The following is a 27,754-nucleotide window of genomic DNA, read 5'->3' on the forward strand; positions in this document are numbered from 1 at the left end:
TCTACAAAGAATTGAAAAATTTATTAGTTGACCCCTTACTAAATATGCTCAATGACTTATTTGTAAAAGGCCATTTGCCACGATCCATAAGAGGCGAATATATCCCTAATTTTGAAAAAAGGTAAACAAGCGGAGGACTGTTCGCCATACCGACCTATTTCGCTGCTTAATGTAGATCTGAAGATTATTTCTAAAATATTAGCAACACGGTTAGAATGCCTTCTCCCCACTCTAATAAAGGATGACCAAACAGGTTTTATCGTAGGACGCAACATTGCCAATAATATGCCTGTTGAATTTGATGCAGTTTGCTAGGCAGCAGTCAGTGGATGGTCTTGTGATTTCTCTAGATGAGGAGAAGGCATTTGATTGCATTGAATGGCCCTACTTATTTCATACATTACATAAATTTGGTCTTGGTGAGCACTTTGTTAAGTGGATCAAGTTATTGTATAATGAGCCCCTTGGTGCCGTGCTGACTAATGGATGCCGCTCCTCTGCATTCAAAGTTGGGAGAGGGACGAGGCAAGGCTGCCCTCTAACACCTCTTTTATTTGCTTTGATAATCGAACCGCTGGCAGAAGCTATAAGGATAAATAATGAAATTTGTGGGTTAACAATAGCAAACATTCAACATAAGATTGCCCTATATGCCAATGATATTTTGATATTCATGGTGAATCCTGATACCTCTACCCCAGCTCTTTTAGACACAATTAACAAATTCGGCACCTTCTCAGGATATTCAATTAATTATGATAAGTCAATGGCAATGCCTATAGGTGGATTAAAACAAATACCCCAGACACTATCATCCTTTCCGTTTAGATGGGCCCTCCGAAGGTTTCATATATTTGGGCATTAATGTTACTCCCTCCTTTGAACAGATGTATAAAGTAAACTTTCTTCCACTTTTTGAACGTATTCGGTTGGATTTAGAAAGGTGGAGTGTTCTTCCTGTTTCTTGGTTGGGACAGATCTCCCTCCTAAAGATGAATATTCTCTCAAGATTACTTTACCCCATATAAATGATTCCAATAAGTTTTACACATAAAACTGTTAAGAAATTTAATGGTTGGTTTAGTTCTTTTATATGGGCTAAAAAAAAAAGGGCACGTATAAAACTTTCAACTTTAATGCTTCCATCTTCAGTGGGAGGTCTTGACCTTCCAGATATATGGAGATATCAGTTAAGTGTTCACATTGCGTTACATTTCTGACTGCGTACATAGAGGGCCCAGAGCAGTGTGGTTTGATATTGAAAGCTCACTCAGTAAATTTCCTTTAGTAAATTTGCTTTTTCTTAAAAAGTTTAAGTCCTTGAAAGTTGCTTGCAGTAACCCCATCACAATCAATGCTGTCAAGGCATGGCAAGTTGTCAGGCGTTTGGAGGGTCAATCCCAACTAACCTCAACATTTACTCATTTTTGTGATAACTATGACTTCCTGCTGGGGACTATAGACCCAAAGTTTCGAGTTTGGACACACAAAGGTCTCAATACTTCACATGATCTATTTGAGGGGGACACTTTGATGTCATTTGACCAATTAACCACCAAGTACAACATTCCAGGACAGGATTTTTTTCGTTATTTACAGTTGAGAGACTTTGTGAAAAAGGCTCACAAATCAGGACATTTCGGCTGTGGAGAAACAGCTTTTTTCACTAACGAACAGCTCCATAAGCTCTTTTTTTAAGGTTCTCAAGGATTGTGGATCTTCAAATACGGACTTATTAAAGAGGACATGGGAAAGGACACTTGATATGGAAGAATGCAGGGACCTTAAGCATATGTAACAGAGTAAAAGCAATGCAGTTGAAAATTTTGCACAGAGCTCACATTTCACCTTCGCGGAGGCAAAAGTTTAAAGAAGACTGCTCACCAATGTGCTCGAAATGTAAAACAGAAGAACGAGATCTTATTCACTGTTTCTGGTCTTGTAGGGAGAGCCAGAAGTTTTGGGTTATGGTTGAACAAGAACTTAATGCTATCTTATCCGTTTATATTGGCTACGATTCAAAACACATGTTGCTTGGAATATACGATGACATGGTTGCAGACAAACATAAAAAGACACTTTGCAAGTTCCTAACATTCTGTGCAAGAAAATTTATTCTTTTGAACTGGTTAGTTCATAAGGCCCCTTCTAGGTTAATTATGGCACAGGGTTATATTGGAATATGTCTCATTAGATTATCTAACCTGTGCGTCCAATAATAAAGATGTCCTATTTCATAGAAGGTGGGACCCATTTCTGATATATATGGGCTTAGATATATCCTCTATTCTAATTAGAGGGTTTGTTTAATTAGGTTTAAATATGTGGAGTAAAATATGTAAGATATATGGTTTGTATGACTATGTCATTCTTTATTTAATCTATTTCTTAAATTGATTTATTGAAGTGGTAAGCCATATGTTTGTAAATTTTATTTGATTTATTATTTGTTTGTTATTCTTGTTCTTTTGTTTGATTGAAGATTTTTTGTAATGTTAAAAAGATTTATAAATATATTTCACAAAAAAAACACTGAGCAGCAAGAGCACTAGCAGTCTGCCATTGGGAGGTGTGAGAATTCACAAACAAACTCAAATGTTAGGAAATCCATAGTTTTTATTTTAAAATGTTCAACGAAAATGAAAGAGAAAATTTTATTTACAATCGTAGGTCCCCAAAAATACAGCAACGTGGAAAAGCAAAAGACAGGCAAAATTCAAAAAAGGTAAAAAAAAATAAAATTAAAAGAAAACTCATCAGGAACTTAGGAAAAATCTTAAGAACAAAAGTCTGTCTCAGAAACGCAAAAAAAAAATTATAATATTAACGTAAAATAATCACAGGAAACAAACCACACAACTTTAACAATAAAGCCAAATGATTGCCACACAAGGGGAATTTAAATACACACAGGGCTAACAAGGTTTAAATGGAAACAATAGAAAACTAATAAAAAAACATACACAATGGTGACATCTGGTGCAGAAAACAGAGAAACCCAAAGAAAAAATGGTAGCAACCTCCAGATCCTGATAAATTAGGCATTTTATAAGTGGTCATGTCCCCAAGTATCCCAGTATAAATAATTTTTAGAATATATACACATAGTACTTGGAACAGATTTGACTGCACCAATGCAGTGCACATTTTAGCACTCCAGAAAATAAATCACATTTCTAACATGAAATATTCTCTTATAATCCAAACAGACAAACTGATGACATTTCTGAATATTTCATGCTTTTCAGTTATTTCCTGTTAAATTGCTGGTACTGTAACAAAACATTTTGTCAGACTTGGTCTGGAGTTCCATCCTCTTTTTTTTTTAGCAAACTTGAAAGCCTTTTTCAAAAAGGTCAGGGAATAATGTCATCAAGTTTAACTTCTCTGCATCCTCAATGCTATTCAAACAAAACAAAATGAATTAGTCGTGACACAGTACAAACAAAATCATCTCAGTAATGAATATTTTTGGTAGCACTCACTAATGTTCATGCAGATTCCGTATGAAGCGCAGCAGCCCCAGTGTGTTCTCCGGATATGGCTTTTTCTTACCTTCCAATTTTTGTACAAGCTCACAGGGAAACTGAGAAATACAGGCATTATAGGAAACCATGTACTTTATGATGCACAAACAAGTATTCTGTTGTTTCATGAATTATATTTTCATGAGGGATCACTGATACATGCTACTGTTAGCAAATCTTTAAACCGAATGAGTTTATAACCATTGAATTTTACAGGTATAACTTGTATTACAAATTAATAACATATTTTATAACATATATAATATATTCACTGTTTCAAAAAATTAATTATTGCAGATTACTACACACATGCCCTGATTTAACTTTAGTAAACAGATATACAATAAAACACAATCTACTGTACATTTTGTTGTACTGTTAAATGTGGTTGCACTCACTTTTGTTTTCCAGTCTGAGAAGCTTTTCTCCACTGTAAATGCAGAAAGAAGGTCTGGCTCAGCGTTGCGGCAGTTCACAATGTCCTTTTCATTCCCCAGCCTTTTTAAGTACTCCACTTTCCTGAAAATTATATATAAACACTGCAATATCAGTCTGTATTAAAGTAAGGAGAAATAAATGGCAAACTACCAAATCTAGTTTTTTTTACATTTTCACACACTTTTTTTAAAATAAAAAAAATCACCTCAGCACATAAATGTATTTTATGACCAAAATGCAATAAAAAATGCTAACAAAAGAACAGACAAAAGTCTTCACTCAGAGCACAGAGCACAATTTTACTTCAAACTGGTCCCATGTTCTAGTAAATACTAGAGTTGGAAATCTTTGAATAGAATATCCAAATAAAAATCATGGTGTCCATTACATGTGCGTGCTATCTTTCCAGTTTCCTTCCACACTAAACTCATCAAAATTATGCACTATGTATTGTATTCAGTATTACTAATAGAGAAATCTTCTGTCTGATATTCCTGTACACACTGTGCTTATTTATTACATTTATATAATATATTGTACCTTATGAAAACATTCGCAAGTTCTGCTAGTGATCTGCAAAAATGTTGCAAATTATGCTCAATTACTTTCCTGGTAATGGTCACAGTGGATCTGGAGTCAATACCAGGAACAGTGTGTACAAATCATATGAAATCACTACTTATGGGATACCACTTATTTACAGGGCACTATGCACACACATTCAACAACTCACTTTGAACATTTGGGCAATTTGGCAAAGAAAAATTAAATCAGAGATTACAAGTAACATCCGAGATAATGTTACTCGTCACTAACGTGATGATTTGTTAGTTATATCTTAATTAAATTCAATTCAATTCATATTTATTTGTATAAATTTAAAATTAAAATTTTATTTGTCACATACACATATATACAGAGTATGACATGCAGTGAAATGTTTTGCAGTGAAATGCTTTAGGTCTTTTAACAATGAACATTGTCTCAAAGCAGCTCTTACCATACATCTGTCCAAAAGAATGGGTGGCAAAGAGTCTCCTCTACATTAGGTCTGTTCTTTGGCTCATGACTGATCATCCACTCCACTAGGTCCATCGCCAGTTCATCCTCCAAGTGTTCCAAAGAATATTTCCCTTAAAAAATATTAAGTTCAACCTGGACACCTTTGCCAAATGGATGATGTCCACAAGAGAGGATGTAATACATCAACATTCCCACAACCTAAATGAGTATAAACAAAAAGATTTAAATTAAAACCCTTTTTACCATTTAATATGCTTCCCTTTATGGAACTCACCTGCGTCGGAACACTTTGGGAACGCAATTGCGTTGTCCATGCTCTAATTAATGGGTGTATTTAGTCAAAATTGAAGGCAGACTGTCACCGGCAGGGCGACATCATGACCAGGAAGTTTAAAATGCACATGGACTGAAGCTGGCTTCTGCTTCTGTCTGTTCAAGAAGCATTTTGTGTGAAATTTAATGTTGTTTGTCTGTCTGTCAAAAAAGAAAATGAAGGCATCGAACAAAACCAAGCACACTTTTCGGCCATGTGTTTCTCCCTGCCCCTGTTTTATCACGGGGGTGATACACACAGCCTTTGTGTTGCTTGTTTGGGAGTGGAGCACGCTATTTTGGCTCTCCTGGGAGCCTATTGCCAGCACTGCCCTCATGCGATTGACTCTTCCCCTTTCCACGAGACCAACCAGCACCTCCTCTCTTCCTCCGAGGGGCGGGGGGGCAGGCTCTTGCAAACCTGATAGCGAGGAGCTCCTGGAGGTTGCGAAACGTGCCGTCCAGAGACTGGATATAGCTTGGCCGGCCGATGAGCATAAAGCAACTCCGTCCAGTAAGCTTAAACGAGCGCTTTTTGCTCCCTGCATCACAGCCTCCGTGTCGGGGCCTGCCATTTTTCCCTGACCTGAATACCGAGGTGTCCAGGTCCTGGGCCCAGCCTTTCTCGGCCTGCCCCTTCAGCCCCAAGACCGGGGTGTATTACACGTCCTGGGCTTTAAAGGATTATGGATATGGTGTCATGCCACGGGTTAAACAGACGCTAGCAGGCTATCTCTCCCCAGGTGTGGCATCTTCTCTTAAGCCCCTGACACTACCCACTAAGCCCCTGTGTACTATGTCGGTGCTGGTGGGGAAGGAATATGCCTTAACAGGTCAGGCCGCTGGATGTCTGCACACCATGTCGGTGTTACAGGATTACCAAGCCGACCTGCTGTGGGAGCTGGATGTGGGAGACATTATGGGCGGCCAGATACTAGAGCATTGGCGCACAGTGGACTTAGCTCTACAAGCCACTAAAGAGACCGCTAAGGCCATTGGCCGGTCTTTGGCCACCCTAACTACCACAGAGAGACATCTGTGGCTCACCCTGTCCGGAATCCCTGACAGGGACAAGGCTGTGCTGCTGGACACCTCACTCTCACCCTCAGGTCTTTTTCGGCGAGGCCGTTAGTTTGGTAGTCTAAATGTTTCAGGAAGCCAAGAGACAATCGGTGGCGTTCCAGCTGTACCACCCACGCCACTTTTATGGGGCTGCGCCCACCGACGCAGCACTTCCTACCGGCAAGTGCATAGACAGAGTGTTCTGAAGTGCTCTCTGCCCCGTGCAGCACCCTGAGCCAAAGCCCTGTGTAGTGAAAGATCTGAGGAGTGTCATCTCCAAGAAGAGGGCTTTGGCCAAAAGGTTCTGACCAGGCCGGTGGGAGGGTGACTGGAGGGCCTGTAGCACCGCTTTTCTTTGTGCCCGTTTCCCTCCGGCCCCCTCAGTGAGCTCCCTTCTTGGTTTCAGCTCAGCATTATAGCGGACCAGGAGGGCTCACCATGGCACTGCCAGAGTTTAGTCCCAAACGTTTAGTCCCAAGAGACACACACCAGAGTTACTCCCTAGAGACTGATACCCATAAAGGAGCAACTTTCAGCCTGGATAGTTCTGCCAAATGTGTCCCGATGGGTCCTGCGCACTGTAGAGCGAGGCTATACAATTCAGCTCGGGTCTCGTCCACCCCGGTTCCACTCTAGTGGGAAGCAAGCAGGCTCAGGTTTGGAACATGAAGTTATACTCTCTTGAGGAAGGAGGCCATCGAGGTGCTCCCTCCGTCAGACAAAGGGTCCAGGTTCTACAGCCAGTACTTCATAGATTCTAAAAAGGACGGTGGGTTGCGTCCTATCCTAGATTTACGTCAGCTAAACCGCTCTTTGATGAGGCTCTGGTTCAAAATGCTGACCCTCAAGCAGGTTGTGTCTCAGATCAGATCCGAGGACAGGTTTGTCACGGTAGATCTAAAGGATGCGTACTTTCATGTACCCATCCTACCTTCTCACAGGGTTTTGGGGTCAATTGTCATTCCACATGGCCTCCTGTACATGAGACTCCTTCAGTGGTGGCTCAGGGCCCATGGGTTCTCATGGAAGGGCAATACCCTCTGTCCGATTAAGGTCATGTGGCAATGCCTATGTGCCTTAGATGCCTGTAGAGATGGGAGAGTCCCCATCTGCTGTGGCACATCAATTGCCTAGAGATGCTGGCTGTGCTTCTGGCTCTGAATCGGTTCCTTCCGGTCCTCAAAGGCCATCATGTGTTGATCTGCATGGACAACACCTTGGTGGTCTCGAATATCAACCACCAGGGGAGTCTATGCTCCCGCCCCCTGTACAGGCAGGCCAGATCCTCCTGTGGGCCCAGGGAAAGCTTCTCTTCCAGAGAGCAGTTCTTGCTGGCTAGCTGCTCTCTGGGGAGAGTAGGTGATCTACAGGCCCTTTCTGTGGCCCGCTCCTTCCTGGAGTTCTCTCCAGGCATGGCCATTGCCTTCCTGCACCCTAGAGTGGGTTACATCCCCAAGGTGCCCTCGGTCATCCCACAACCTGTCAGGATCTAAGCATTCAATCCTCCTCTATTCTAGACCCCAGACCAGGAGAGATTGCATGGGCTGGTCTGAGCACTGGACTGGTATGTCCACAGGACAAGTTCTTGGAGGAAGTCAGAACAATTGTTCATCTGCTACAGCCCTCCGAGGAGAGGCCTTCCTGCTCATTAGCAGACCCTCAGCAGATGGATTATTGACGCTATTGCATCCTTTTACGGGTCCTCAGATCTCGAAGCATCATTCAGGGATAGAGCACACCTGACCCAGAGTGTGGCAGCCTCGAAGGCTTGATCCTCTGGAGTCTCCCTCCATGACGTGTGCAATGATGCAGGCTGGTCCACCACACTCACCTTTGTCATGTTTTATAACCTTGACATTTGTGCCACTCCTGGCACCTCTGTCCTTCGTCCTAGCTGTGCTCTTTCACACTAGTCGGGGACTGGTCTGACTGGTCCAGTCCAATGCAGCCGAGTTCCTGAAAGGGAACGTGCCTAGTTTCCTGAGGGAACCAGGCACTGCGTCTCTATGCCATACCTCCGGCATCCCTTCAGAGCTTCTCAGTTACAGAAGCTGAAGCCGGCTTCACTCCATGTGCATTTTATACTTCCTGGTCGTGATGTCACCCTGCCGGTGACAGCCTGCCTTCAATTTTGACTGATTACACACATGATTCAGAGCATGGACAACAACCCAGCCATTAGGGTTGCACAAGCCAGTGCACTCTAAGTGCTGGTACCAAGCCCTGGTAAATGGGGAGGGTTGCGTTAGAAAGGGCATCCAGCGTAAAACATGTGCCAAATCAAATATGCGGATCATGAAAGAGAAATTCATAATGGATCACTCGAGGCCCGGGTTACCAATGACCGCCACAGGTATCGTTAGCCAACAGGGTAGCGGTGGACATTGGGCTACTGTTGGCCAAAGGAGGAGAAGAGAGAGGAGAAAGACATCTACAGAGATGGCAGGGACAGGAGAAGTGTAGGAGAGTGGGCACTATAAATGTTGGTACTATGACTGGTAAAGGGAGAGAGGTAGCTGATATGATGGAGAGGAGAAAGGTAGATATGTTGTGTGTTCAGGAGACCAAGTGGAAAGGAAGTAAGGCCAGGAACATTGGAGGTGGGTTTAAACTGTTCTATTATGGTGTGGATGGAAAGAGAAATGGTGTAGGGGTGATTCTAAAGGAAGAGTACAGTAAGTGTGTAGTGGAGGTGAAGAGAGTTTCTGATAGGGTGATGATCGTGAAGATGGAAGTTGAAGGGGTGATGATAAATGTCATCAGTGCTTATGCTACACAAGTGGGTTGTGAGATGGAGGAGAAGGAAAAATTCTGGAGAGAGTTGGATGTGGGAGCAAGTGTACCTAGAAATTAAAGATTGGTGATTGGGGTGGATTTCAATAGGAATGTAGGTGAAGGAAACAGAGTTGATGAGGAGGTGATGAGTAGGTATGGTTTTAAGGAGAGGAATGTGGAAGGGCAGATGGTGGTAGATTTTGCTAAAAGAATGGAAATGGCAGTGTTGAACACTTATTTTAAGAAGAAGGAGGATCATAGGGTGACGTATAAGAGTGGAGGAAACTGCACACAGGTGGACTATGTTCTATGTAGGAGATGCAACCTGAAGGAGATTGGAGACTGTAAGGTGTTGGCAGGGGACAGTGGAGCTAGACAGCATCGGATGGTGGTCTGTAGGATGGTTTTGGAGGTGAAGAAGAAGAGTAGGAGAACGAGGACTGAAAGAAGAATAAGATGGTGGAAACTGAAGGAGGAAGACTATGGTGAGAGATTCAGGAAAGAGGTCAGACAGGGGCTCGGTGGTGGTGAAGAGGTGCTGAATGATTGGGCAACTACTAGTGATAAGGAAGACAGCTAGAAAGGTACTTGGTGTGACATCTGAAAATAGAAAGGAAGACAAAGAGACATGGTGGTGGAATGAGGAAGTGCAGGAAAGCATAAGGAGAAAGAGGTTGGCAAAACAGAATTGGGATTGACAGCGTGATGAGAAAAGTAGACAGAAGTACAAGTAGATGTGGCAGCAGGTGAAGAGGGATGTGGCAAAAGCCAAGGAAAAGGCATATGAGGAGCGGTATGAGAAGTTGGACAGTTGGAAAAGGATTTTTACCAATTGGCCAGGCAGAGGGACCGAGCTGGAAAGGATGTGCTGCAAGTTAGAGCAATAAAGGATGGAGATGGAAATGTGTTGACTAGTAAGGAGAGTGTGTTGAGAAGATGGAGGGAGTATTTTGAGCAGCTGATGAACAAGGAAAATGAGAGACTGAGAAGGTTGGGTGTTCTACCGATCTTTAAGCATAAGGGGGATGTGCAGACCTGCAGTAACTACAGGGGAATTAAGTTGATCAGTCACACCATGAAGTTATGGGAAAGAGTAGTGGAAGCCAGGCTGAGAGAAGAGGTGACCATCTGTGAGCAACAGTATGGTTTTATGCCTAGGAAGAGCACCACAGACGCCTTATTTGCTTTGAGAATGTTGATGGAGAAGTATAGAGAAGGTCAGAAGAAACTGCATTGTGTTTTTGTGGATTTGAAGAATTTGTACGACAGGGTGCCAAGAGAGGAGTTGTGGTATTGTATGAGGAAGTCAGGTGTGTCAGGGAAGTATGTGAGGGTGGTGCAAGACATGTATGAGGACAGTGGGACAGCAGTGAAGTGTGCAGTAGGAACGACAGACTGGTTCAATTTGAAGGTTGGACTGCATCAAGGATCCGCTCTGAGCCCTTTCGTGTTTGCAGTGGTGATGGACAGGTTGACAGACGAGGTCAGACAGGAGTCTTCATGGACTATGATGTTTGCGGATGATATTGTTATTTGTGGTGAGAGTAGGGAGCAGGTTGAGAGGGGCCTGAAGAGGTTGAGGTACGTGCTGGAGAGAAGGGGAATGAAAGTCAGTAGGAGTAAGACAGAGTACATGTGTGTAAATAAGAGGAAGGGGAGTGGAGTGGTGCGGTTGCAGGGAGAAGAGGTGGTGAAAGTGGAGGAGTTCAGGTACCTGGGGTCAACAGTGCAAAGTAATGGAGAGTGTGTTAGAGAAGTGAAGAAAAGAGTGCAGGCAGGGTGGAGTGGGTGGAGAAGAGTGGCAGGAGTGATTTGTGATAGAAGAGTATCTGCAAGAGTAAAAGGGAAATGTATCCGGGTTTGGGACCGGCACTGAGAGTGGCTGGAAATGGTTCCCTGACCGGGGAGCGAACCAGGGTCGCAGCGGTGAGAGCGCTGCATCTTAACCACTAGACCACCAGGGGACCAGTAGCCTTAATGTTGTACTGTTTAAAAAAAAATTACTAAAAAAATAACCAACATTTATTTGATTATTATTTGTAGGTATAAATCTCCGTTTCCATCTGCGAGGAAGCAGGATAGTGTTTATGAAGCCGGATCAAAGTGGATTTTAGCCAAGGGGTAAAATTTGTCTGACCTGCATTACAAGTAGTTTATCTAAAAATATTTTAAGATTTTGAAACATCTAAATAGTGGCTTGTTTTATCTTTTTACGCAGTCACAGGTGAAGATTAAATAGGCTGAAAAGAATCGGTAGGAGTAAGCTTCTATTGGATGTCAGCCCAGTGTCGGGTTTCCAACCACTTGCACAGGAACAGTTTCTACAAAACTTCAGACGTCAGTTTGCTAATAAGGTTTGAACGTTGTTGTTTTTTTAAAATAAAGAATTAGGACAAACCGAAATATTTGCATGTAGTCTCACTCCCTATCCCATATTTTGTCTAGTGTCTAAAAAAACTGTTTAGATATCATTATAAAATGACTTATAATAGCCGTACATACTTATTTTTGCCGTGTCATTGCCGTTGTTTGCTTCTAAAGAAAAGTGTACATGAGTGTACAGGAAACAGAAACTAGACACACACCCCTTTTTTCTTTTTTTTTGGAACGATGATGCAAAACTAGGAAGAGCTCATACCACATTCTTCTAGAGGAAGAACCAACAGAAATCACAAAACACTTTATTTGTGCAACACTATACTGATTCTCATTAATTCAATTCATGGATTCCAAGCATTTTTTCCCGTTTCACGTTGTTATATATTTTGTTATTTCATTTAGTTTCTTTATTTGAAATGAAAGGGTTCTGCCACTATTTGATCTTAAAATCAGAAAATACTGTACATTTTGAAGATAATGGTGGCAGATGACATACCTGTTGTCCAAAAAAATTGGGAATGAGGTGACTTGACCAATAAGAATGAGAGTTGTTATGTAGAAGCTAAAAAGAGTATAAAGCGGCTGTGTTTGCGCTGTTAAATTGAACACTTCCACAGAACTATTTTCGGCGGTACTAGAGCCTGAAACTTTCACAACCCTGGATTTTGCACTTACTGAATTAGTTTGTTTTTGTCCTAATTAGCCACGACAGGGACACCGAAGTTTAGCTAGTTATGTAAAACTAAAATGAAATACATCAACCTACTACAGTTCGTGTTCTTAACAATGCTTATGATGAAATAAAGGTTTATGCTCTGATTTAACGGTGGTGTGTTCAAACATGTACAGTTGTGTTGGCCTGTGTTGATAACACAAAATGTCTTTATTAAATTTTTGGGTAACTCTGTATGTGTTGTTTCTCTTACTGACACAACTGTGGGGAACTCCTGAACACGACCGCAATACCTGGTTGCAGGCTATGGCGTTCTCAAACAAAATTGTGACAACGCCACTTGCTTCATGTTGCCAATACACCATATACTCACACGTTTAAAATGACAGGCGAGTGTGTACTCGTAGCGCGCTGCGCGAGCGGCGCTGCTCAAGTAGGATGGTACCAGCAAATCGGACTCAAGGATATTGTGCCTTTTTCTGCACGGTCCTGCTTCTATGTGGGGATATTCATCTAAACCTCGGGCCTTTGGATTATCAAGATCGTGTGGATCATCTACAATCAGCTGTTCCCTCTTGTAGAGTGGAAGCGCAGCTGACTCATATCAACGGCTCCAGCGTGGGAAAACAAGGTAACCCCCTGATAAACTCTGCCCCTAAGTTAATTCCTGAGAAAATATTAACATCAGTGATCTACGCTAAGCCTGCAGCAATTGCAAATACTGCCGCCGTACTTAAACAGCAGCAAATGAGACTGTTTCAGACTGCGAATCATGCGAGCGTACTTTGGAACCCGAAAATAAAGCCGAAGGGCATTTTCGGAGGACATTTAAACATCCCCAGCATTGTCTTAAAGATTGAACAGATCGGCCATTCGTTAACGGACTCAAATCTTGATTATCTCTGTTTAACGGAAACTTGGTTAACTCCCACTATTCCTTCTTCTATACTGAAAGTCTCGGGATATACCTTGTACAGACGTGATAGAAATAAGGCTAAAGGCGGCGGTGTGCTGATTTACGTAAAAGATCACATCCAAATTAAACAGCTGGACATCAGTGATTGTAACTTGGAGTGTGTGGGGACTACTATTACTTTATCACCTGAAATGTCTTTCTGTGTATTAGCAATTTATCGACCTCCTAAAGCTACTAGTGATTTTTTAATTTCTCTTGGTAATTTACTTAAACAATGTGATGGAAAATAAGTCATTCTTTTAGGTGACTTTAACTTAAATTGGCTTGAGAAATCATGTAGAAACAAACTTAAAGAAATAACGAAATCGTTTCAAATGACACAACTACTAAGGAAACCAACTCGTATAACAAGAACTTCTCAAACATTAATAGATTTAATACTGACAAATTAACCCGAGAGAATAATTAAAATTTATAATCTAGTTACAGGTATGTCCGATCACAATTTAACCCTAGTAGCTAGAAAACTGATAAAAACGAGGTAAAAAGGGTAACACTTTAATTCCAAAGAAAGATTTACAACTGGTTAAAAAAGATTTTAAACAAATAAAGTGGGCAGACATCCTGGAGAAAAAATCTTGTGAACAGGGCTGTCATGATCTTATGCTAGCTGTAAATGACATCTTAAACAATATACAAAAAATAAGCAGAGAAAGCGATATACAAAACAAAATTTGCCATGGTTCAATAAAGTTATTTGGGATATGATGAAAAAATGAGATGTGGCGCTGAAAACATTTCTAAAATCAGGACTAACAACGGATCGATTTTCTTTTACAAATCTAAGAAATAAAGTTACAGCTGAGCTTAGAAAGGCCAAAGCCAGTTTTTTCCTTGAAATCATTAGAAATGCACAAGGCAATAGTAGAATAATATGAAAAACTATTGATAAATTGATTGGAAATAAAAAGTCAAAATGTGAGAATATTTGTCTCAATATTAATGGAAAAATTATTGATGACTCTTTTGCAATAGCAACAAATTTTAATTAATATTTTTTAGACATTGTTCAAAATTCAGTTCAGAATTTTCTAATTATTCATCCCCCTCTCATAATCAATGACGAATCTCAGTAACTAAAACTAAAGTTGAAAAAATAATCACTGCGCTAAACTGCAGCAAAGCCAAAGATATTTACGGACTTGATACTTCTTTTCTGAAACAATATAAGGACATCCTCTTTGATCCGTTAACAACAATGATCAATCAATCGCTTAGTTAGGGTATTTTTCTAGCAGCTCTAAAATCTGCGATTGTTACCCCTATATTTAAGTCTGGAAATGAACAAGACATGAACAATTACCGTCCAATAAGTATTCTCCCAGCTGTGTCAAAAGTACTCGAAAAGACGGTGGTGGAGCATCCACTTTGAATCACAAGCTCTCTTAAATCCAATGCAATTTGGCTTTGGGCGTAAATACTCTACAGACTTTGCATGTTGCTACCTCTTGGAAACTATCGGGGCATATGTGGATCAGGGAAGAGTGGCGGGAGCGGTCTTCCTTGATCTGCGTAAAGCTTTTGATACTGTTAATCACCAGATACTTTATAGTAAATTAAATCAATATAGTCTCTCTAAACACACCCAAAACTGGATAAGATCTTATTTGAGTGACTGACATCAGTGTGTACAAGTAAATAACATCAAATCTGTGTTTAGAGCCACCTCGATGGGAGTGCCACAGGGGTCAATTTTGGGACCCTTGCTTTTTAGCATCTATATAAATGATCTCCCTAGAGTGTGTTTGGACGTAGACATAATCATGTATGCTTATGATACGGTGATCTTCACTTATGGGGAAAACGAGCTGGAGGTTGCTGACAAATTATCAAAAGGAATGCAAAAAGTTGTAGAATGGTTGCAGACGTCTTGTCTAACCTTAAATTTTGATAAAACGGTCTCAATGTTTTTCACAAAAACACGTAAGTTACATCTAACTTAAAATATTCAAGTAAATGGGCAAAATATTAAAAATGTAAAAGAAACTAAATATTTAGGTCTAATTATTGATTCGAATCTTGGATTAAAAAGTCATATAAAAAAACTTGGTAATACATTGAAATGCAATGTGATGAATTATAAACATATTAGAAATTCATTAAATACGGAAGCCTCGAATATTTATTATAATGCTATAATGGTTCCGCATCTACTGTATTGCATGTCTAGTTGGTCTCAGGCATGTAAAACATTGTTAAAATTACTAGAATCATTATATAAAAGGGCAATAAAAATTCATGATAAAAAGCATTGTAATGTACTGAGTAAATAAAATATTTTGAGTTTTGAGAACCTCATTAAACACAACCAAGTTTCTGCTTTATTTGAAATTATCCATAATATCGCTGCTCCCCCTCTGAGAAAATTTGTCACACTAAATTCAGATAGACATAATAGAGTCACACGGTCGACAGTCAGAGGAGAGTGCAGAGTTCCAAGATGCAGAACCACTAATGGTCAACATTTGTTCTTTTATAAAGCAGCAAGCATTTGGAACACTCTTCCAAATGATATTATTATATATACAAACTATAGCATTTACACGCCTGACCAAACAGTGGCTATTAGCAAAGCAAACTTGTAAGCACTGAATGACTGCGATATAAACAATGTAGACTGTAAGTGAGTGAGTGCTAGATTCATGAAGTGGAGAGTGTTTTTATGATGTGAGTGAAGTAAGGTTTTTATGTATGATACTGTATGTATTTCATGACCTTTTACAAATGTAACATCTGTCAAGGGACTGCAGGTGGAAATTAGCATTTTTTTGCTATAACCTGGCACATGACATCTCTTCTTCTTAGACTAATGTTCTCTGTGCATTGTCCCTGATTAAGTACAAATAAACTCATTCATTCATTCATTCAACAGATGCATTTTAGGCTAGGACAACCTGTTTTTCTCTGGATATATCTCATTGTGATTCCTGGCTACGCTAGTGCTATTTGCTATAAATTTATGCTATTGGGTGTTATTTCTTTCTTTATTGCATGTTTCTTTATTGAATGTTAGGGATTACCAGTCACAGTTCTAGCTCGAATGGTGAATGAATGGTTGAAATGGGGCTCAACACCAGCAACTGATGACACTGCAAGTGCTGGCTCTTGAAGAAAGGCAGGAATCTACACAGGTCTTGGAGAGCAAATACTGTCTTGATTAAACACTTTGGTATCTTAAAAATTTTCTTCAGGAACTTTAGTTTCTGTGAACTGTCTTCTGGCAAATGGTTCTGGATGTATTCTTCCAGTGTGTTTACACAAAGTTGAAGAACAAGATATCCAAATTTGTCATCCTCTGAAAAGTCCACATATCGAACAATAGACGGATTGTCAAGCTCAGGAAGGCGTAGGAATTCCTCTTCATTTTTTAAATCTTGATTGGACTTCCACATTTGCTTGACAGCTACGTCAATGCCATCATCCCTTAGGCCAAGATAAACCTGCATTCCATCATTTCCTTTAGCTATCTCAAATTCAGGGATTTGCTAACTGTGAGATTCCCCACATGGTAAAACTTATTTGCTTCCATGCTAGCAAGTTTCTCTAGTTTCGGCTTCCAGTGTTGGCTGATTGAATACCATTTTCTTGGCACTGGTGTATCATGAGTGTGTGCTGTTAATGGGTTCACAGTGGAATGTGACTCTTGAACTGAAGTTTTGCAGTATCGGGATTAAGTTTTGATGCTTTCAGTGTTGCAGTGTCCTCTTTTAAACTTGTCTCTTACTGGTTGTCTTTTTTCTTTTTTCCTTTTTTTGACTTTGTTGATGACTTGCTCCCTGCTGCATCATATAAGTTACTTGAGAGGACATTTGAGATTTGTGTCCAGTTTTTGCAGCCTCTTTTTAAGTGTGTCATCTGTTCCTATATCTACCTAAAAAAGAATCATATCAAGCACAATTTTTTTAATTGTTAATCAGAGTTAACTGCTGGATTCCCAGGGGGATGTTTACTATTTCCTCACTGCCATTGTGTGATACAAATACTTGTAGGTACAGCATATGTGTACTGAGTTGTACTCGCTTTTTTCTTATTTCTTCTCTTTTCTTTTGGCAAAACACAAGTATCACTATAAAAATTAAACAACACCGGCAAACTGAATTAACATTACAGTGGCTTTTACCAAGGTTATTAACTTCTTGAATTAACTTGAAAACTCGTCTCTAGTTTAGCTTTTTATTAGAACTATTCAGAACATTGTTTTTCTTTTATTTTATAAAAATGTTTTGTGCAGCATCCATTTGATTATAACTTTGAATAGAACTATATAGAATCTGGGCTGTATTCTTTCATAAATTTTGTTCTCTTCCCCCTCTTCCACAGGTGGTGCTGAACAGCAGTAAAGGGAGAAAACATCAGCAGTGATGGTCTGAATTCATGGCAGCAGAATTGTCTAATTAGTGACATCTGCAAAAAAAAAAAACACTCAACTGATCCATTGCTGAAAGAAGCCACAATGCAATATTGCCAAGACATTCAAAGATTTTATCACCTGCAGTATCTGTGTATGTATCACCTTTTATCCAGAAATCCTTTGTTTTGCTGTCTTCTGTATTGTTCCATTCTACAGTGTGAATTACTCTCCACCGTTGCTCTGCTTTTCCTACATCACCCTAAAGAGGTGGAAAATTGTAGATTTGTAGATACAGCACCAAATTCTATAGCATCAAGGGGCAAAAGATTTTCATCACAGAGGTAACGACGGACGCATCCCTCATGGGGTGAGGAGCAGTCATCAAGGTCCGCCCAATGTCAGTGGGACAAAACATCGTTTATGGCACATAAACTGCTTGGAGATGATGGTCATGTTCTTGGCACTGGAACACTTGCACTGAGACCTTAGAGGTCGCCACTGTTGGTCTGTATTGACAACACGTCAGTGGTTGTCCAGTGGTTTATCCTGGGCAGGTTAAACTGTGGTGGAGCAGATATGGCAAAGATATCAAGAGCCCAGGTGGATCTGTTGCGACTCGGAGAGTTTGCACTGCCCCCTCTGGTTCTCCCTCTCTCACCCAGCCTCGTTGGGGCTGGACGCCATGGTGCGGATGTGGCTGGGGCTACGTCTGTACGCTTCCCCCCCCCCCATCACACTGCTCCCGTGAGTATGGCAGCCTCTACGGCCTGGTCCGCTGGAGAGTCCCTCCAGGACATTTGTAATGCCGAGGGTGGTCCACCCCGCTGACCTTTGTCATGTTCTACGAACTCGACATCAGAGCCACTCCCGGCTTCTCTGTCCTGCATGCAGGTTGTGCTCAGACACACTAGGCAGCGCCTGGTCAGTATGGCGTGATTGGACACTTGTTCCTAAAGCGTTTTTGATGCTGCTCGAATGTTCACTTACTGCCTAATATACCACCCAGGGAACTAGGGTTACCTATGTAACCAAGTGACGATTTGTCCATTGTTAAAATGACAATAAAAGCTACTTGACTTTGTCCAGAAATTTGATTTAAGCATATCAATGATTGACCAGCTACTATATGTATAATTCCTGCAAAGGTGGTAATGATTTGTGAGAGCTTCTTGCTGTAATTTTTGATGACTATGCAGATCTGTTTTCTAGTCATGGAATCAGCAATCATCAAGTGAGTATGGTCCACTTGCTATATCCTCCAGAAGCTCTTCATGCACTACTGGTGCTATTGCCTAATGAATTAGTGCTATGCATTTTGCTCAGTGTAAAGTAATACCTTGCTTAAAAATTTCTTCAACAACACTTCCTAAATGATCAGCAGTTAAGATGCTTCAATGGCAAGTACTGTCTGTGTTTTGTGTTGCTTTCTGTTGACATGAGAGCCTTTTAATCCAGATGTCTCCACAATTTGCACAAATCCCTGAATTAACATTGACTTTATAACATTATGACCAGTGAAGTAAACAACACTGATTATCTCTCCATCATAGCACCTGTTAATGGGTGGGGTATATTAGGCAGTAAGTGAACATTTTGTTCTCAAAGATGATGTATTAGAAGCAGGAAAAATGGGAGAGCGTGAGGATTTTGCGAGTTTGATGAGGACCAAATTGTGATTGCTAGACGACTGAAGGCTGTTCCCGGTCTGCAGTGCTCAGTATCTATCAAAAGTGCTCCAAGAAAGGAACAGTGTTGAACCGCCGACAGGGTCATTGGTGGCCAAGTCTCTTTAATGCACGTGGTGAGTAAAGTCTGGCCTGTGTGTTCCGATCCAACAGACGAGCTCCTGTATCTTAGATTGCTAAAAAAATGCTTATGTTAATGCTCAATGGATCAGGACTGTATTGGCAGCAAAAGGTGAACCAACAGAATATCATGCAGGTGGTCATGTTATGCCTGATAATTTTATATATATCCCACCACACAGTGCACCCCGTGTCTGAGTATAACACCGTGGTGCTTGACATCTGACTGTATTCTGGTATTGCTACTACTTAAATTTTGTGGTCTTAGATTTTATTACTTTATATTATGTAATGTAGCACTAAATCAAGATTGTACTGCTCTAACATCCTCCTTATCTGGTGATTAATCTCTGCTGATTGGTCTCTTCTAGGCCATGGCTGGACAATATTTCTTCGAGTAAAAACTTTATGGTAATTTAATGCAAGCTGTTGCAATGACAATTTACAGATGCAAAAATCAGTTTTGGTTTAGAAAAGACCTATTCAGTAATTATTAAACAGTTGCAATTTAAACATTAAAATATTTGACATTAAACTTACATACATAAATTACATTAAATACGTATTGTATCTCTAAGTACATCCTCAGGAAGTGCAGGGAGGCTGAGCGGCACCCGTAGCAGGGCCAGATGGAGGCTGGGCAAAAGCTTAAAACAAGGCGCACTGGGAGATGTGGCCCAACACCAGCAACTGGTGGCACTGCAAGTGTTGGCTCTTCACCAATGGGCAGCCGTTCACACAGGTCTTGAAGAGCAGACTAGAAGGTCATTGCTTTAGAAATAAGTGCTTGGTAGTTCTGCATTCTTTTTTTGTTGAACTACAGGTTTAGGGAGAGCACAGGATTTCCTGGGTGAGATTATTGTTCTGTCAGGCTCAAACAGAGGTCAACAGTGAGCGGCAGGAGCACTAGCAGTCTGCCATTGGGAGGTGTGAGAATTCACAAACAAACTCAAATGTTAGGAAATTCATAGTTTTTATTTTAAAATGTTCTACAAGAATGAAAGAGGAAATATATTTCACAATTGTAGGTCCCAAAAAATACAGCAAAATGGCAAAGCAAAAGAAAGGCAACATTAAAAAAGGTAAAAAAAAATAAAATAAAATACAAATACAAATTTCAAGAACAAAAGTCTGTCTCAGGAACGAAATAAAAAAGAGCAAAGCCAAAAACAAACTCAAAGTAGTAAAGTAAAAATATCACAGGAAACAAACCACACAACTTTAACAATAAAGCAAAATGGTTGCTACACAAGGGGAATTTAAATACACACAGGGCTAACAAGGCTTAGATGGAAACAATAGGAAACTAATTAAAATGGTGACACAAATGGTAATACAATGGTGACATCTGGTGCAGACAACAGAGAAGCCCAAAGGAAAAAATGGTAGAAACCTCCAGATCCTTATAAATTGGGCATTTTATAAGTGGTCATGTCCCCCAGTATCCCAGTATAAATTATTTTTAGATGATATACACATAGTGCTGATTTGACCGCACCAATGCAAGTCAAGTCATGTTTATTTCTATAGCGCTTTTTACAACAGACATTGTCTCAAAGCAGCTTTACAGAAATCAACAGTTAAGGTGAATGACGTGCATGTATCCCTGATGAGCAGTCATGGCGACTGTGGCAAGGAAAAACTCCCTTAGATGTCATGAGAAAGAAACCTTGAAAGGAACCAGACTCAAAAGGGGAACCCATCCTCATTTGGGTGACATCAAGAGTGTGATTATAAATCTTTAAACAATACAGAACACTGGAGAGTGAGAACTAACATGAGCACTGGAATGTGAGATTATAAGTAATGTTCTTTCTACAGTTTTTTACAGTCATTTGTGGTTATAAACCTAGGAGCTACTGAGCAACTCATAAAATAGCTCAACATTTTCGATCATCACAGATCCAACACCAGCTCCTCCATGCCAGAGCCTTTAAACACTCCAGGAGGTCCAATGTCAAAACAAAGTAGTGCACATTTTAGCACTCCAGAGAAAAATTCACATTTTTAAAATGGAATATTCTCTTATAATCCAAACACACAAACTGATGACATTTTAAAAAATATTTCATGCTTTTCAGTTATTTCCTGTTAAATTGCTGGTACTGTACGAAGCCATTTTCTCAGACTTGGTCTGGAGTTCCATCCTCTTTTTTTAGCAAACTTGAAAGTGTTTCCAAAAAGGTCAGGGAATAATGTCATCAAGTTTAACTTCTCTGCATCCTCAATGCTATTCAAACAAAACAAAATGAATTAGCCATGACACAGTATAAAACAATTTTCTCAGTAATTAATATTTTCTGTAGCACTCACTAATGTTCATGCAGATTCCGTATGAAGCGCAGCAGCCCCAGTGTGTTCTCCGGATACGCCTTTTTCTTACCATCCAATTTTTGTACAAGCTCACAGGGAAACTGAGAAATACAGGCATTATAGAAAACCATGTACTTTATATTGCACAAACAAGTATTTTATTGTTTCATGAATCATATTTTCATGAGGGGATCACTGATACATGCTACGGCACGACAACAAGTTTAAACATGTTTGCAAATCTTTAAACAGAATGAGGTTAAACAGGTAAACAGTTGACTTTTTCAGTTATAACTTGTATTACAAATGAATAACATATTCTTATAACATATATAATATATTCACTGTTTCAAAAAAATAATTATTGCAGATTACTACACACATGCCCTGATTTAACTGTAGCAAACAAATATTCAATGAAACACAATCTACTGTACATTTTGTTGTACTGTTAAAAGTGGTTGCACTCACTTTAGTTTTCCACTCTGAGAAGCTTTTCTCCACTGTAATAGCCTCTATAGCAGAAAGAAGGTCTGGCTCAGCGTTGCGGCAGTTCTCCACATCCTTTTCATTCCCCAGCCTTTTTAAGTACTCCACTTTCCTAAAAAATTATATATGAAACAAAATTACATTTGGACAGGTTTTGAATAAAATCTAATAAAATGTAACTTTGTAAACACTGCAATATCAGTCTGTATTGAAGAAAGAAGAAATAAATGGCAAACTACCAAATCTAGTTTTTACTACATTTTCACACACTTTTTTTAAAATAAAAATAATCAGCTCAGCACAGAAATTCATTATGCAAAATGCAATAAAAACGCTAACAAAAGAACAAAAGTTCTAGTAAATACTAGAGTTGGAAATCTTTGAATAGAAAATCCGAATGAAAATCATGGTGTCCATTACAAATGCGTGCTATCTTACCAGTTTTCTTTCACACAAAACTCAGCAAAATTAGGCACTATGTATTGTATTCAGTATTACTAATAGAGTAATCTTCTGTCTGATATTCCTGTACACACTGTGCTTTTTATTACATCTATATTATATCTTATAACATATGAAAACATTCGCTAGTGATTTGCAAAAATTTTACAAATTATGCTCAATTACTTTTCTGGTAATTGTTACAGTGGCTCTGGAGTCAATACCAGGAACAGTGTGTACATTATCATGAATTCATTACTGATGGGATACCACTTAATTACAGGGCACTATGCACACACATTCAACAACTCACTATGAACATTTGGGCAATCTGGCATAGAAAAATTAAATCAGGAAGTACAAGTAACATCCGAGATAATGTTACTCGTCACTCACTTGATGATTTGTTTGTTATGTTTTAATATAATTCAATTCATTTTTATTTGTATAGCGCTTTTAACAATAAACATTGTCTCAAAGCAGCTCTTACCATGCATCTGTCCAAAAGAATGGGTGGCAAAGAGTCTCCTCTACATTAGGTCTGTTCTTTGGCTCATGACTGATCATCCACTCCACTAGGTCTATCGCCATTTCATCCTCCAGGTGTTCTAAAGAATATGTGCCTTTAAAAATATTATATTCACAACGGACACCCTTGCCAAATGGATGATGTCCACAAGAGAGGATGTAATACACCAACATTCCCGCAACCTAAATTAATTACAAACAAAAAGATTTAAAGCCAAACCCTTTTTACTATTTAATATGGATGCTGCTAAATATCCAAACCTGAATATCAGAACTCCTCTTGTAACCACGGTTACTGTCCTCATCAACAGTTTCCCTGGGTTTCCAACATTTTGTTCCAGCAGCATTAGTGCGGCAAGTCGTTTCTCCCAACTTCAGCCTTCGACTTATGCCAAAATCAGCTAATCTCGCCTTTCCAGTTATATCTGTTTAATAATATATACTATTAAAACTGCAGCATTTACCAGTGATCATTTCACAATAAATATAGAAAGGTTTGATAAGTTAGGACTCCTACCAATTAGAACATTTTGAGGTTTGATGTCTCGATGAAGCACTTTAGTATCTTGGCTGTGGAGAACCTTCAGGCTACAGAGCACTTCTTTTACAATTTTCTTCAGGACCTTTAGCTGCTGTGAACTGTCTTCTGGCAAATGGTTCTGGATGTATTCCTCCAATGTGTATTCACAAAGTTGAAGGACAAGATATCCAAATTTGTCATCCTCTGCAAAGTCCACATATCGGACAATAGAAGGATTTTCAAGCTCAGGAAGGCGTAGAAATTCCTCCTCATTTTTTAAATCTTGATAATTGGACTTCAACATTCGCTTGACAGCTACCTCAGTGCCATCATCCCTCAGGCCAAGAAAAACCCGAGTTCCATCACTTCCTTTTGCGATCTCAAATTCAGGGCTTTCACTAATGGTAAGGTTCCCAAGGTGATAAATGTTACTTGCTTCCATGCTAGCAAGTTTCTCTAGTTTGGGCTTCCAGCGTTGGCTGATTGAATGCCATTTTCTTGGCACTGGTATATCATCCGTGCATGCTGTAAATGGGCGCACAGTGGACTCTTGAACTGAGGTTTTTGCGGTATCTGAATTAAGTTTTGATGCTTGTACAGCATCATCTTTTGGGTTTGTTTCTTGCTGAATAGCTTTGTTTTTTTTCTTCTTCTTCTTCTTCTTTTTTGACTTTGTTGATGACTTGCTTCCTTCTGCATCATCTAAGATACTTCCAGTCCCTGGGCTTTGAGGGCATCTGAGATTTGTGTCCAGTTTTTGCAGTTTCTCTTTAAGTATGTCATCTATTCCTACGTCTACTACAAAAAGAACCTTATCAGGCACTGAGGTTAATCCACGTGACTTAATGTGCTCTGGGACAAACTCATATAGAGCAGCAAACAAATGGTAAGTAGGAATGCTGATATCTGTTGAGCAGTCAGGATTGGTGAACGGCATAATTGCATTGCATAACTCTTCAAGAACAACATAGTTAAGACCATCAGCAGCAGGTTTTTGTTTTGAGAACTTGTCCATGGTCACACAAAGAGTACTTAGTGTAGGATGATTAAACATATTTCCCTGCACTGTATTAGTGGGCTGAAAGCATTTGATCAGAATGGGTACGAGCCCATTAAATATCTCAGGGGATATTTCTTTCATCATGCAAATTACAGCATGTAAGCTGCTCATAGCAAAAATCCTGTGTTCCATTGAAATTTTGGGAAAGCGTTTGATAAATCCATTGATGTAGATCTCTGATTTCATGGAGTCTCTCATCCACTTTATGCTACTTTGCCGATATTGTTCCTGTAATCTGCCAGTTACATTATTATATATTTCAAAAAGTACAAGATGATTAATAGGATGTTCCTCAAGAAAATGTTCCTTGAAGCAATGAAAAACCTCTGGCTGAGATTTTTTGGGAACCATAGCAGTAAAATTGAAAAACATTCTGCATTTCTTTACAGCAGTATTTCCTGCAGGTAATTTATTAATAAGAGTTTCTACTTTGTTATCAAAATCCGAGTTAAACCCATAATTTCTTTCAGGGTCAGCACCAGCTTCTAGAAGCACTTGGAACATGTCCCGTCTGTCGTTAGTGGCAGCGAATTGTAATGGTGTAAATGGTTGTTGTGGATGACCATCTGGATTAGCTTTTGCAGCTAATAATCTTCTCATAATAGTCAGTGGAACTCCTGGTGTTTTTGCAGCATAATGCAGAGGTGTGTTGCCATTTGCAGACTTTATGTTGGGATCCGCATTTTCTCCCAGTAGAAAGTTACAGATCTCCTCATTCCCACATACAGTTGCTGCCATCAGTAGAGAAACGTCATCATTCCAGATTGCAGAAGAGTACAGTCCATTTATATTGTTTCCTTTAACTAGTTTCTTCAATTTCTTAAGTCTGTTGTCAATTATGCATTGTATTAAGGGATTTGTTTCTCTTGGTTTAACTTCAACAGGAACGGGAACAGGAATTTGAACAGGAATTTGAACAGGTACAGAAAATTGAATTTGGAACGCCATTGATTGTCAAATGTTCTGTTGAGATAAATTGCAGTGGCATGGGTTATCATTTTAGCTTTATGTCTTTTCATCCATATAATATAGAGCAGGACTAGATAATTCACAAGCTAACATCATGTTCTGTTTGCTTTTAATGCTATCATCAATATTGAAAATGGTTCCTAACTTTGTAAATTATTTCTAAATAAAAACTTTACATAAGAGGATCTTATTGCTTATGTGACATTTATTAAATCTCCCAAAGGGACCAGTGAAAGTTTTTTATCTGAGTTCGATTGTAGATTGAAAATTGTAAACACTTGTATCGGAAGAAAATCCAAATGAAATAAATAAATTAAATTATTAGTTAAGTAATTGCTTAATCATCACTCTGTTTCTTGCTAGGTATGGAAAATCTCTCAACTGCAAGGACATTGTGTTTACTGTATACATTCACTGTATGTTGGATATGTTGAACTGGAAAATGCTTTAACGCACCGTATTTTTATACATCTCTATTAAACTAAAAGAAAAGCACCAGGAAGTATATGTTAATCATTAAACTTAGTGTAAATAAGGCAATGCCCATAAAGCTTGACTTTGACTATAGTATAGTCTAATAATTGATACACACGTATTAATGTTAACAAACATCAATGCATCATAACGAATAAATTGGTTAAAGTCGGAAATGATGGTAAATTGGGATACATAATTTGAGACTGCATAATTTGACAGCATTTGTTTCATCCCCTGGGGATGTAGTAGAACAAGTGATTTGCAATAAAGGGCACATGAGAAATCTGCAAGAAATGATTTCATGTGATCAAATAAACAGGAACCAGAATCTCATAGGAATGTTTCCAACAGCTTATAGAATCAATGCAATGAGGAACTGAGCAAATGTTGGCCCTACCCATACGAAGTGTTTATATGTTCTGTATGACCTGCGTTGTAGCAGCTACACAGTTATGATACATTATGTACGCGTAGAAATAAATTACAGTAAAGAATAAATCGGCAGAAGTGATTTTTTTTTTTATTTTATTTTATTTTCATCTTCCCGCTGCTCAACTTTCGGTGTTTTTTTTTTTTTTTTTTTTTGAGCTGCTCCCGTTTTATTTCTTTGTTTGACATTTTTTTTTTCTTAAAACGCTATCTAGAGGACTAATGTACACAGTGCGATTGGACACAAATATGTAGGACAAGTAAAAACAGCAGTGTGTCCGCCTTTCCCTAACTAAACCTAAACAGTGCGCATTATTTAGTCTTGCATAAAAGCGGACATAAATCGAACAATCATATATTCATATATATCATATAGATTAATAATAACCATACTTACTTAGTTGATGATTCTAAGCAAAAGTAGATTAAAAGAAACAATGTAAACTGCTGTACACGTCCTCAGACACGTCCCTCCTCTCACGGAAGTTCCGGTGTCGGAATCTCCGGTTTTATTGATAGTGGCTCCCTGACACGCGCACATTACATTTATTAGAATAATCCATTTCAAAAAGAAGCACAAATACGAAAGCCCAGTTCACCGTACCCCTGTTTGAGAGATGTCAAAAATAAAAGGATTTTGCAACCTGGCTGAAATCAGCAGGGTGGACTGTCTGGCTTGTGAATGTCCTTTTCTGCCATAATAAAACGGGAGATATTGTCATGAGGAAGGAAACAGGAAGTCCGGATGAGTATGCGCTTGAGCCTGGAGAAGCCGGTCTCTGCACTATTTAGATCAGGGGTGTCAAAATATATATTTGACAAATAATATATAGAAATATACAAATAATATCATATCAAATGTGTATTAGAGCTGCCCGCCAGTATATTGCGCATACACCGCTAATACGACAAATCCCAGAATGCTTTGTTAGTGCGTTTGCGCGTCAGTCGAGACCGCTGAAAAACTCTGCGTACTCGGTGCTGAATTTACACGGCGATTAGCCGAATTTGAAGCCCAAAAATGCAGATTTGAACTGCTCAATAATCCGTTTGTGTTTGACGTGGAAAGCGCACCAACCAACCTCCAAACGGAGCTGATTGAACTCCAGTGTGACACGCTCAAGCCAAAGTACAACTCTGTGTGTGCTGCACAGTTTCCATGTTTCCTCCCCGACACACTGCTCCAACTCCGTGCCCAAGCTGCTCT

At 39.5% G+C, this 27,754-nt stretch overlaps 1 protein-coding gene across 3 annotated transcripts; it reads right to left on the minus strand.

Moving 5' to 3' along the window:
• Window positions 1–2,654: 2,654 nt before the first annotated feature.
• Window positions 2,655–27,441, minus strand: LOC310726064 (uncharacterized protein). 3 transcript variants are annotated; one of them, XM_083541266.1, is made up of 7 exons: window positions 26,941–27,441; window positions 23,610–25,635; window positions 23,354–23,517; window positions 23,055–23,275; window positions 22,106–22,235; window positions 21,635–21,735; window positions 20,278–21,551 (listed from the first exon to the last, which is right to left on the minus strand). In XM_083541266.1, the coding sequence occupies exons 2-7, from the start codon at window positions 25,618–25,620 to the stop codon at window positions 21,413–21,415; spliced, it is 2,766 nt and encodes a 921-aa protein (XP_083397392.1). In that variant the 5' UTR covers window positions 25,621–25,635; window positions 26,941–27,441; the 3' UTR covers window positions 20,278–21,412. The 3 variants fall into 3 exon arrangements, 2 of the variants coding, with proteins under 2 accessions (XP_083397392.1, XP_083397391.1); XR_014533633.1 differs by lacking the exons at window positions 20,278–21,551; window positions 21,635–21,735; window positions 22,106–22,235; window positions 23,055–23,275; window positions 26,941–27,441 and adding exons at window positions 2,655–3,401; window positions 3,486–3,586; window positions 3,926–4,046; window positions 4,966–5,186 and having other exon boundaries at window positions 23,610–26,148; XM_083541265.1 differs by lacking the exon at window positions 26,941–27,441 and having other exon boundaries at window positions 23,610–26,148.
• Window positions 27,442–27,754: the final 313 nt, after the last annotated feature.

Source organism: Silurus aristotelis (genome assembly GCF_946808225.1).
Source record: "Silurus aristotelis genome assembly, chromosome: 5".
NCBI lineage: Eukaryota > Metazoa > Chordata > Actinopteri > Siluriformes > Siluridae > Silurus > Silurus aristotelis.